Raw genomic sequence first — 12,689 nt, forward strand, 5'->3', positions numbered from 1 at the left:
ACAACAGAAGAATGGTACTAAATGCAATGCATAAACAATATTAATAATGCTTTTATTTTTATTAAGCAGTATGAATTTTGTGAATTTCGTTTTTTATTATTATTTTTTTTATTCCCCACAGGCGGAGTCCCAGATTAAGGCATCCAGTTACAAAACCAAGACACTCTTCTGCAGATAACTTGGCTAATGAAATGACTTACATTACTGAGACTGAAGATGTATTTTACACATACAAGGGCTCCCCAACATCTAAGGATAGTGATTCCGAGTACTTCCAAAATCGGAGTCCTCGAAAAAGGTTAGTCGTTTGTTTCACATCAATCATTATGGGAAACAGTTATTACATCTCTATAATACAACATGCATTTACTTCAAGGAGAGAACTGCACTGTACTGGGGTAAATGAACCAATTAACTAAAGGAAATCTGTGAAGTGTAAAGAAAGAGGTGTATAGGGCAGTCATATCTGTAAGGGTTGGGGCAATATAGAGTCAAAATGTAAACATGATCTGTAGGTACTGCCATTTGTAGTAAAAGGATCAAACACAATGGATCTACCCATGTGCATAGAATATTGAATGTGAGTGAAATACATGTTATGTGACTAATGTACATCACTTTTAGGTCTCGGCTTAAGACAGCTTTAGCCGCATGCCGCCTGTTTGTCCTCAATAATTTACATATGATTAAGGTGGGTTTTGGGAAAGCCCTTTGCTCATGATTCAGTGGCTTTGTTGTCTGCCTCCGGTCTCTGCTCCTGCACTTTCCTCCCTATTTTTGTGTTTTTCCCAACCAGGAGCATTTCGGTGTCAAGTGTTCTGATTCGATTAGTTATATATTTCCACTGCTGACTTAAGGGAATCATTTTTCTTCCTTTTAAACATTCCCTGGAAATGTGTTTTTTTGTACTCTTGACATCCACACCCCTCCTCTTTTTTCTGCTTTTTCCTCCCCATCTCCGCCATGCTTCCTGTTTCTCTTTTCATTATTCAACCTCTCCAATTCCCCTTGTTTTGTTGTACTTTCTACCCTCCGTCTTACATGTTCATCCTGTGAACCTAGGCTGTCAGGCCTGCTCCTCCTCCCCCATACACCCCTCATTCTTAATTTGAAAAAAAACAAAATGGTTAGGAGGGTCTAGAACCTGCAAGGTGCTACAGGGCGGCTCACTACCATTTCCACCCTTATTCACATTTCATTTTTCACTTTTAATTTACTGTTTTAGAACAGGTTAGCTAATATCTCGACCTTTTATGGTCCAGGCCGATTGGCTTTGTCAGTGCTTCTTATTTAAAGCCCTCAACTGTAAACATGAACGTGCAAATAAAGGGAAATTTGTACCGTTGTGTGTGCACGCAGGAGGAGACTATATGGGAATGATAATTAACCTCGTACCTTAAATACTAACAGATGATACAGTGCTTTAGTTGGAAGCCCATCACACTGCCGTGAGTACGGCAGTTCACATTGACATAGAAAGTTAAGTATATACAGAAAGTATTCTACCTGCAGTTACTCTTTTTAGGGCCTGCCTATCAGACAGCTCAGTTGTCTGGTTGGGAAAGACATTGTGGGCTTACATATCACAAGAAAGAAACCTCGGGTCTAAGAGCTGTAAACAATGTCCAGAGGAATAACCTAGCGAAAATAGAATGTTCCTTTATTAGGATGAAATCCCTCACCCAGCAATGCTGGCAAAACCGGACTGACCATAGCGGGCCCTGGGCATTTCCCCTTTGGGCTGGTGGGGTGGGGGCCGGTTTTGTGCCTGCATGGGCCGGTTTTGTTACAGGGGGGGCGGTTTTGCAGCAGTGCTGCAATATCGCCCCCCTGTAACAAAAGCGGGAGCATTGCATTTCGCAAGCACACACACCCGCCCTCTGCCAGGGCTGGTTGCTGTTACCAGTCCGCCCGTGAATGCTGGCAGGCTTCATCATTGGGATTCTCCTCGTGCTGTGATGCCTACTCCTGGCTTTGTGATTCCGCATACCATTACTCCGCAAGTCAGAACAACGACTTGCGGAGGGGGGGCGCTGGATATTAGAATAGTATAATTTACTACTCCAACTCCAGTCTGTGCGGACACTAGGGAGGGTGTTCGATTTTAAATCCAACACCCCCCCCCTCCGCAAGTCGTTGTTCCGACTTGCGTAGTAATGGTATGCGGAATCACAACGCGGTCGTTGTAACAACCACGTTGTGATTCCCTGCGTTGTAAAAGTTTCAGGGTAAACGTTGTTTACCATGCTAAATACCACAATAATGAGCGTTAGGTTTGGTGGGGGAAGCAGCGCAAAGAACATTTTTTATTAGGTTTGTTGGAGTAAAACTAGCTCTAGGGTACGAAAAGTGTCTTTATTAGAACTGCCTTGGGTGAGGATTAAAAACAGGGCACTGGCAGCGAAACAAAATACCAGTAGTTAGTGACAGAGGTGGTCAACATGTTTCAGCCTGGTGACCCTCATTTGGCTTTCCAAACTTTGGCTTTCGTCAGGACCAACTTGTGCTGCTGTTCGACAGTCTATATATTTATGAAACTATTTAACGTGAAGTGATACAAATAATCAGAGTAATAAGAGTAAAACAAATATATATGCAACTATACAAAACCAGTGATCCTTAATCCATCTTAATTTTGTTTGTGGAGGGATTCACCACTGATACCTGAAAGTGTATACGAAGAGAAAAAAATATATAGATTATTTTTTTTCATGGAGGCCAAATCACAATCGTAGACATTGTCTCTCTAAATTATACAATGATAGTAGTATGGGGCTATAAGTCAGAACATTGCAAACATAATCAGTGGTAGGTACCGTTCTCTCCTAATATTATAGGTAATGTAAACATAAGTGATTGCAGCTTACCCGTACATTGCAGGTAACAGACCTCACCTCAACCTGCTCAGGGGGTCTCCGCTCTGAAAAAGTACATCGAAGGTTAGTTAGTAGTCTCATCTTGTCTTGTCAATTATTCTACTGGACATCTCACATATATGTGAAAAAGTGTTCAAATCAAAGCTGTACCACGGGTGAGTGGAACAGCTAGTAAAAGCCTTAGCCGTATGGTAAGATACATGGTTGTAGTTACTCATGTTCAGGTAATCTTGGTTCTAACAGCATCTTCACTGTTATTGACGTGCCTGTTAAAAATAAGCATACCACTCACTTGTGCAAACAACGACTGGAGTGAGTCTATCGGTGAGACAATAGAGGCACCATTGGGACTGGTCAGGCGAGAGACGGATACTTTATCTGGGATAGTAGCCATGTGTTAGACCTGGCATCATTGGCGTGAGTCTCCCTTCCATTTTGTCGGATTGCCTCCTCTGTTTTTGATATGTTTTTGCTGGTTCTATGCGTTGGGCACTGTGCCACTGCTACTCAGTGCCACAGTGGTATTGCTCCCTATGTTAAATTGATGTACTGATTAGTAACTTCATGATTGTGTTATTTGATTTACTTGTCAGATCCTAGTACAGTGCACCATGTGTGCCCAGTGCTTGTAAATCAAATGCTGCTGGTGGGCTTGCAGCACTAGTTGTGCCACCCACAGAAGCAGCTTGTAAAGTGTGTCTCAGGCCTGCCATTGCAAGGCCTGTGTGCAGTCTGTGACTGCCATGTCGACTTGGTAAGTGCACCCACTTGCCAGTCCCTAAACCTTCCCTTTTCTACATATCAGACACCCCTATGGTAGACCCAAGGGCAGGGTGCATTGTAAGTATAAGGTAGGACATGCCCTGGTGTGTGCATCATGTCCTAATAGTGAATTACAGCCATTTTCGTTTTTCACTATTGCGAGGCTACCTGTTCTCCATAGGCCAGAATGGGCAGTTAGATTATTACATTTTATAATCCTAACTGACTCGGGGAACGTGGTAGAAATTCGAATTTAGTATGCCTGAACTCAGAATGATAACATGCATCTTTTAGTAAAGTTGGTTTAAACATTCTGTGTTTGAAAATACCACTTTTAAAAAGTAGGTATTTTCTTGTCCAACTATCCAAGCCTGCCTCTGCTAGGTTGTGTATTCCTTGTCTGGAGTTTGAGTGACAGGGCTGGGAGATTCCAGGGGACAGAATGAGTCAGCCCAGTGGTGAATAGGGAGATCTGCATCTAGATGGGAGGGAGGAGTTGCACCTGGGACCTGAATAGGGCTGGGCCTTCCCTCCACAATGCTGGCTCGACCCCTGGGGTGCGGCTGATGTCTATACCCTGTACTGTGAAAGAAGAGAAGGAATCATGTCACCAAAGTGCTCCAGGGCTGTGCTTTACCTCCACAATGCTGGCTCAAACTCCTGTGGGACGTCTGATGTTTCTGCCCTGCACTGTGAAAGGAAAGAAGGAGTCCTATAAACAGAGTGCTCCAGAACTGACTTGGACTGGGTAAAGGCCCCTCTGCCTTCAGAGAACAAAGAGAAAAGCAGTATAAATATTGGGACCCAGACCCAAGAACTTTAGATCACTTCTGGGAACAAGACAAACCTTTTGCCAAGGAGAAGAACCAAGGAAGCTGCAGGAGTTCGGACTGCCCCTCTGCCAGTGTGCTATTTGCTGGGTTGGTGTGCAGTGGTTTCTTTATTGCCAAGGATAGAAGAAGGAACTTTTTAAAGAACTTTCATCATCTTACAGAATATTACTCCAAGGGCTTGAACTTGTGCTTGCCTCCTGCTGAAGTCTCAGGGTCAAAAGACTTCACCTCCAGCTCCCCTCTGAATTCCCTTGCTGGGGATTCTATCTGCAGAAGTCTGCATGTCGTTGGGAGTTGGAAGCGCGACGCAACGAGAAGAAGCATGACGCCGCCGCATCTGTAGTCGTCGCATCACTAGAGAAGCGTGCCGCCGTGTCTCCCAGGAAGTGTGTCTGTGTCGAAGCTGTCTGCTGTCGCAACACCGGAGAAGCGTGACGCCATCGAGAGGGTTGCCATCGCATCGCCGGAGAAGCGTGTCGCAGGGCCTGTCACGGCTCAAAAGTACAGAGTCGTCGCAAGGCTGCCAGGGCGTGAACGTACTGTCGCGTCAAAGGCGCCATCTTCTCGCCTCGCACCAGGATTGTCACATCGCATTGAGACGCCATCTTGCGCATCGCAACCGGACCGCAGGCCGAGAACCTACGCATCACCCCCGCACCGGTAAAGATCACGATGCGTTCCCTACTCTGCGCAAGCATTGAGGCGTCATCTCCCCCGGAGCACGGAACCGACGCATCTCCCTCTGCAAGCTTTTTGTTTATTTTGCGTTACGCATCTAGGTACTTTTGTGAGAACTGTGTTGCATTTATCACCAACTTGAACTAAGCAACTTCTACCATCTTTTAGTCAACTTTAAGTACAGTATTGTGAATTTTTGTCGTGTGTGGTCCTGTTAAGTCAATATAAAGCATACTTATTTTTATAAAATCTGTGTGGTGTCCATCTGTAGTGTTTTCACTATATTACTCTGTATATTCACAAATGCTTAACACACTGCCTACGAGATAAGCCTGTCTGCTCGTGCCACGCTTCCAAGGGGGTGAGCAGTGGTTATCCAGTAGTGTAATCCCCTTAACCTGACTTTGAAGCAAGGGTCCCTATTTGGACAAAGCTGTATACCATTGCCAACTAGAGACCCCCAGATCTAACACCATATCTTCCAAAATCAGGACCTGTTATGTATTTTAGGGCTTTGTCAGTCCTGCGCTTACATCCGGTGTGTTGACCCCTCATGAAAAATGTCTAAGTGGGTGCCACGGGTCGGATGACATGAGCGAGAGAGAACAGAGCCTGCCTTACCTAACAGTCAGTGATCCAGGCACTTAGATCTGCAGCCAAGAGGGGACGAGGTGTTCGTCACGTCTGGATTGCCACCTCATAAGGGTAGGAATGTTCCGCAGTCACAGAATAGCTGACGTCACATTGCTGTGAGCGGTCAAAAGCTGGTCTTGGGAAAGGTAGCCCCTAATGTTGAAGTACTGTGTGCAGTAGTTCCAAAAGTGGCTACTGTCTCATTGCCATCAGCGGATTGGCATGTATTGTGGGAGATGTAGTCTCTGATGTTGAAGTGTTATGTGGTGCCAGATTATAGTGCCTGGTAGGGGTTATATCATTATTTGACATACGTGATCACACATTTCCGGTGCCTTTTTGTGATCTAGAGGGTGATGGTGTATAAACCTAACCTGCCTGCCTAGAAAAGACGTTAGGAGACATGTAATGAGACACATAATCGATTGTGTCTTGGGCTAAAAATTCTTGCAGATGGTCAGGTCATCATTTTTTAAAAGACTGAATATTAATATGGCCCGAGTATAAGTAGATGTTGTACGATCATGTGTTGCATTGAAATAGTTGGTATAAATCAGATTGTCATGGTTATAAGGAAACTGCACATCAAAACTTCAGGACAGCCGGCCTCCCTTGGGACCTGTCTCTGTTAAATTAATACTAGGTTTCATGATTAAATGTGTGTTTGTCATATTTGTTATGCAACCTAACTTAAGTGGCAAAAAATGATGTTGTGGTCATCTTAATAAGTCACTTGAATAGCTAGGATTGTTATTGGTCTGGAGTCTCTATCATCTAGTCCGATAGGTCACAATCATCTCGCTGTTATGGAAGTCCAAGGAATATCATCATTGAGTTCATTTTTGTCACTATGCTGCCTGTACATCCATTTATGTTCTTTGATTAAGAGAAAACATGTGATGTTTGATATAGAGGGATGAATGTGTGGCTCGTCTAATACTGTTGTTTTTAATTCCTCTGCTGAGTGACCCTTCTCCAGAAAATGATTGGCCAGTTTTGTTGCCTGTTTTTTGCATTGTATGGTGCTTTTATATTTCATAATGCGGATCTTAACTTTGCGAGTCGTCATGCCCACAATTTGCAATTGGCAAGGACACATTATCAAGTAGAACAGTTATCACTGTTGCATTAATATGTTGTCTCAATCCCCAAGGTTTATTTGTGCCGAAATCAATTGTGGTAGCGTGGGAGGTTTGTGTGCATATTCCACAAGAGCCACAGGGATAGCGACCCTTTACTGCTGGGAGTCCTCAAAGTGTATCTTGCTCCGAGGTTTCTAGATTTATGGTCTAGTATGTATCATTTTGTCTATCAGGTTCCTGCTCCGTTTAAAACAAACAGTGGACGTTTGATCAATATTGCACCTTTATTTAAGATCTGCCAATTCTTGCTGATTGATTTTTTTAATCTGGTTGGAAAAAGTGCAGAAAGTATTGACACAGGTTAATCTTGACCTTGACTCCTTAGGTGAGGCAATCTCTAATAAGACTTCTCTGTTGTTCTGTGTCCTCTTTTTTTTTTTTTAATAACACATTTTATTGATTTCCGTGATACCTGCTGGGCCGACGCCCTACATACATAGACACCATGATAATCCGAATATACATTGTTGGTATACATTGTTAACTGTAATAAAAATATAAAACAACAAAAAATTTGCGTAGACAGTTCTCAAACCCATGCATTGAAGAAGGTGTAGATGTGTACTCAAACATTCAGTAAAGGTATGTTGGGTGCGGCCTGGGATGATCATAGGGGTGGTAGCAACTATGCCCATCAGGGGGTCTGTGGAGGAAGGGGAGGACTCCTACTTCAAGTAGGTGGTAAACAAATCACAAACGGGAAGGGGTTCCCAGGGTTCTCCTTCCCCTTTGTGAGTGGGTGCGAAAATATTTTTTAAGAGCAGTTAATGGTCCCAGGGACAACTTCCTGCCCTTAAATAGTTTCATTTTTCTTTTTTAAATGCATCCCGTTTTCCTTTAAGGAAAAAGGCTGGATTTAAAATAAAAAAAAAGGAAACTGCTTTGTTGAAAAAGTAGTCACAGACATGGTGGTCTCGACCCCAGCAGGCCACCATCCCTAGGAGTGCTAGCCATTCCCAATGGGGTCGCAAGTTGCACTTGCTGTAGGAATATTAATGAGGCGTGTAACGTGCGACCCCATTGGGAATCTCAACCAGTGTCACTTTTCGAGTTGCAATTCGACGCAATTTGCGACTCACAAAAGTGAATGGTCATACATCTGGCCCTAAATACTTTTTCTACTCTTGCTTCACGCTGCTCTCTTGCCCGTTGATAATCCTCCCCGCACATGGATCGCGTGTTGCTTCCATCGCCCTGCCCTCGATGTTGCACCCCCTCACCCGTGTCCTCCTCTCTGTTGCCTGTTCTTTTCTCCACCCACAACAACCTGTTCTTCAAATAAACACTCTCATGCATTATGGGCCCAATCTACAGAACTAACTTAAGACAAAATCCTAAACTTACTACCATTTGGGTATTCACAGAAGGCACTTACTCATTATTGTATTCACAGAAGGCACTTACTCATTAATGAGTAAGTGCCTTCTGTGAATACCAAAAGGAGTAAGTTACTCAAAATGAGTAAGTTACTCAAAATGAGTAAGTTACACATTTTGGTATTCTGTGAATACCAAAATGAGTAAGTGCCTTCTGTGAATCACAGTCAAGAGCCGAAACGAACATTGTTATGTACACAAACTACAGATTACCTCCTTGTGTGTACATAACACCAGTATGCTGAGGTCAAATCATTTTAATGGTAAGCTAGATTGGAAGTCTTCCTCACAAAATTTGCCAGCACTGGAAGTCATAATACTGCTCACAATAGATTTAGAATCCTAATGTTTTTATACAGCAAATAAACATGTAAATGAAAATTGTTCTTTTCTGTCATGTTACGAGTTCTAGAGAATTAATACTCAAAGTACGGCCTGGGGCCGCATGCAGGTCTACTGACCTTTACATGCACCCCCTGGTCACTGCTGTTTATTCGACTCAGCACTAATATTAAAAATATGTTACATAAACGGGCGAGCATTTATTTAAAGGTTAATTGAAGTTAAAGAAAGGAAGTAACTAGGGTGTCTTGCACTGCTTAACTTTAGGAACACCTACATTTTTAACCTCTTCAGTGCTGCGCGAATTTCGCTGCAGTGCTGAAGGGTTTAAAATCGTATTGGCTCATGACGGAAATGTTCCGTCATCAGCACCGGAGCACCGACGCTGATGACGGAACCGTTCCGTCATGAGCATGGAAGGGGTAAAGACATCTTGCAGCAAACTTATTCCATAAGTACATTTCATTAACATGCAGAAGCGTTTCACTCAGTACGTCAAATTACATTGCTGCTTTAAAGTATTTTTTTTTACAGTGTTCGTTTTCAAAAATGAATTTAAAAACCTTCATGCTTTGCCCCCATACTGACAACAAAGCCATTAGTGAACTAAGAGGCAAGTCATTTGTTATTTGCCCTCTTTGGGTTGCTATTATACATGAACAACATTAAAGGGGCAGATTCACAGAACTAATCTGAGATAAAATCCTAAATGTACTACTTTTGGTATTCACCAAAGGCATTTAGTAGTAGTAAAGTTAGAACTCCAAACTTTACTACTACTAAACTGAGATAAAATCGTAAACGTATTACTTTTGATATTCACAGAAGGCATTTAGTAGTAGTAAAGTTAGGACTCCTAACTCTACTACTAATAAATGCTTTTTGTGAATACCGAAAGTCGTAAAGTTTGGATTTTGTCTTGGTTTAGTAGTAGTAAAGTTAGGAGTCCTAACTTTACTACTCCTAAATGCCTTCTGTGAATACCAAAAGTAGTAAGTTTAGGATTTTATCTCAGATTAGTTATGTGAATCGGCCCCATAGTTTATTAAATCAAACACAGGAGGAGGTTTTGCACAGCCACATCCTGAAGTTATGTATTTTGAGGTCCTCTTGTATGTGATAATGAAGAAAAAGAAGGGAAAGTGAAATAAAACAATTGCCAAGGATCATACAATGTGGTCAAGTGTGGAAGCTGGGATTGATCCCATGTTTTCTGGTTTCACATTCTGTGATTCCACCAGTAGATGTACATGCTTTGCTTCGCCAACACCCACCTTACACCTCCCTTCCTTCCCCCGCTCCCAAATCGCCACCCAGTTGGCATCACTGTGGCCCTCGGTGACATCACAGACTAAACGTTTTGACCTCTGGGAATATGTTTGTGAGTATCCATGTTCTAGAGGATGAAGATGCCAGATAAACCTTTCTTTTATCCTACCATGTGTAAACCACACACACTTAAAATGTTTTCAGTCTACAAAGATTTGCCAAAATGTGCATTATATTTTTCATTAAGTTTTGAGATAACTGCAAATGTGTCCCGATAGAGGATGCCATAGTTCTGTTACAACAGGCACATATTGGAAGGGGTGTGATTAATATATATATAAGGGCGAGACGGTGTAAAGCAAAGGAGCGCTCTGATATTTAAAGTATCTGTAAAAACCAATATACCAGTATAAATATCTCCAGCACTCCAGCACCTTATGTAAACTATGTGAATGAACTAATGACAATGCTAAATACAAACCCTGTTGTTTCTTTTTAACAATGCACGAGCACTTTTCTACCACCATCTTCCCCATGTATATAATGTTTTAATGTATACAAATGAAGTGTAAAATTGCACACTTTAAGATGGCCGCCAACAAGACCATGGCGAGCTCTAGTCCTCTCTTTATGTTTAAGGAGGGGAGGGGATAAAATGGTGTACTGCACGAAGGAATGGCTGACACTGACGAAGCCTAAAGGGTGAAACGCGTTTGTCAAGGAGTCAGGGGGTCTGCCAAATAAACCATCTTTGGTGAAAACGCTGACTTGGAGTGCCGTCTATTTTTCACATACGAGCATATTGGAAGTGTGTGGCGACATATATATATATATAATACTGGAAGAAATCAAAGGTTACAGGGACGTTATAGTTAGGCCCAGATTTCAAACGTACAAAATGCAGCAGCTATAGTTAACTGAGCTGACTATAATTTATGCCTCCGCATTGCACTGCTTATGACCTCACTTATGACTTGGTCAGAAAACATCATCCACAGAACCACTCACACCTCCCATACAACCTCTCATACACCCACTCGGGAAACAAGCTTTACAACGCAACTTTTACAACGCACTACCATTACAACGAAACTTTTACAACGCAACATCCATTACAACACATGTAGTTACAACGCAACCATTACAATGCATAACACTACAACGCACACCACTACAACGCATACCATTACAACGCATAACATTACCATCTAACACTTACTCTACTGTTGCACCCCCTGGAGTTAGAATAGTAATTTTTACCCCTACACTATCCAACACTTATCCTACTATTGCACCCCCTGGAGTTAGAATAGGAATTTTTACCCCTACACTATCCAACACTTACCCTACTGTTGCACCCCCTGGAGTTAGAATAGTAATTTTTACCCCTACACTATCCAATACTTACCAAACATGCAATGTAATGTTATGCGTTGTAATGTTATGCATTGTAAAGGTGTTATGCGTTGTAATGGAATGCGTTGTAAATGTAGTTTTTAAAATTACTTTGTAATGGCATGCGTTGTAATGGAATGCGTTGTAATGGATGTTGCGTTGTAAAAAATGTGTTGTAAAGGTATGCGTTGTAAAAGTGTGTGTTGTAACGTCATACATCCCACCCACTCACAACTAATGACCTATCCATTCATACACCCATAGACACTCACACACCCATTCACAGATCCATGCAACCACTCACTCACCTATACAAGCACTTACACACCCATACAACCACTCACACACACACCTGCAAAACATCTTCTACACCCACTCACATACCCACACAACCATTTACACACTTGCTCACTCACCCATATAGCCACTCACACAGACACTCACTCCCCAATACAACCACTCACTCACCAACTAATTTAATCAAACGCCCACTCACTCACCCAGCCACTCATGCACCCACTCCCCACCCATACAGCCACTCAAACACCCACCCACTCACCCATAAAGTCACCCATGCAGCCACTCAGTCCCCCATACAGCCACTCAGTCACCCATACAGCCACTCAGTCACCCATACAGCTACTCACCCACCCATACAACCACCCACCCACATACACCTACACAACTACTCACACTCGCTCAAAGACCCAAACAACCATTCTCACACCCACTTGCACACCCAGACAACCATCTACACACTGCTCACTCACCCATGCAGAAACTCACCGACACTCATTCCCCAGTACAACCACTCACTCACCAACTCATTTAACCACACTCCCACTCAAACAGCCACTAACTCATGCGTACAGCCGCTCATTCACCCACTTTCCCACCCATGCAGCCACTCACACATGCACCCACTCAGCCACCCATAAAGTTACTCACTCAGTCACACATACAGCCACTCACACAGTCACTCATTTAACCTTTGGTTGTTTTAGTGTATTTCAAGGTTTAAAAAAAATATATTTTTGCAACTATAACCTGTAACCTTAGAGGATGGATGTGTTAGTGGTTCTATGTATCGTTGAGTGTGGGTGAGTGGCAGTATGAGTATGTGATTAGCTGTATGGGTGACAAAGTGTGTGTGTGTGGGTGGCTGTATGGATGAGTGAATGGCCGTGTAGGTGAGTAAGTGGCCTTGTGACCGACTATATGGAGGATTGAGTGGCTGTATGCTAATGCTCGTGAAGTGGGCGGCTTGCGCTCTTGGGCCTCTACCAAGGCTGCTGTAAAAGGTGGACCGTCTTCTGCACCTGCTTTCACCCGCATCATCCAGCTGTAGACCCTTTCATCAATTGTTTTTAGGTGCTTCCACAT

At 42.9% G+C, this 12,689-nt stretch overlaps 1 protein-coding gene across 6 annotated transcripts in view; it reads left to right on the forward strand.

Moving 5' to 3' along the window:
• Positions 1–12,689, forward strand: part of PTPN3 (protein tyrosine phosphatase non-receptor type 3) — a 1,880,479-nt gene that overhangs the window by 1,078,349 nt on the left and 789,441 nt on the right. For all 6 annotated transcript variants that reach the window (XM_078687727.1, XM_078687724.1, XM_078687726.1 and 3 more), the window contains one exon: positions 122–298. In XM_078687727.1, coding sequence (XP_078543853.1) covers positions 122–298 — 177 coding nt within the window. The remainder of the gene's footprint in view (positions 1–121; positions 299–12,689) is intronic.

Source organism: Lissotriton helveticus, chromosome 4_1, assembly GCF_964261635.1.
Source record: "Lissotriton helveticus chromosome 4_1, aLisHel1.1, whole genome shotgun sequence".
NCBI lineage: Eukaryota > Metazoa > Chordata > Amphibia > Caudata > Salamandridae > Lissotriton > Lissotriton helveticus.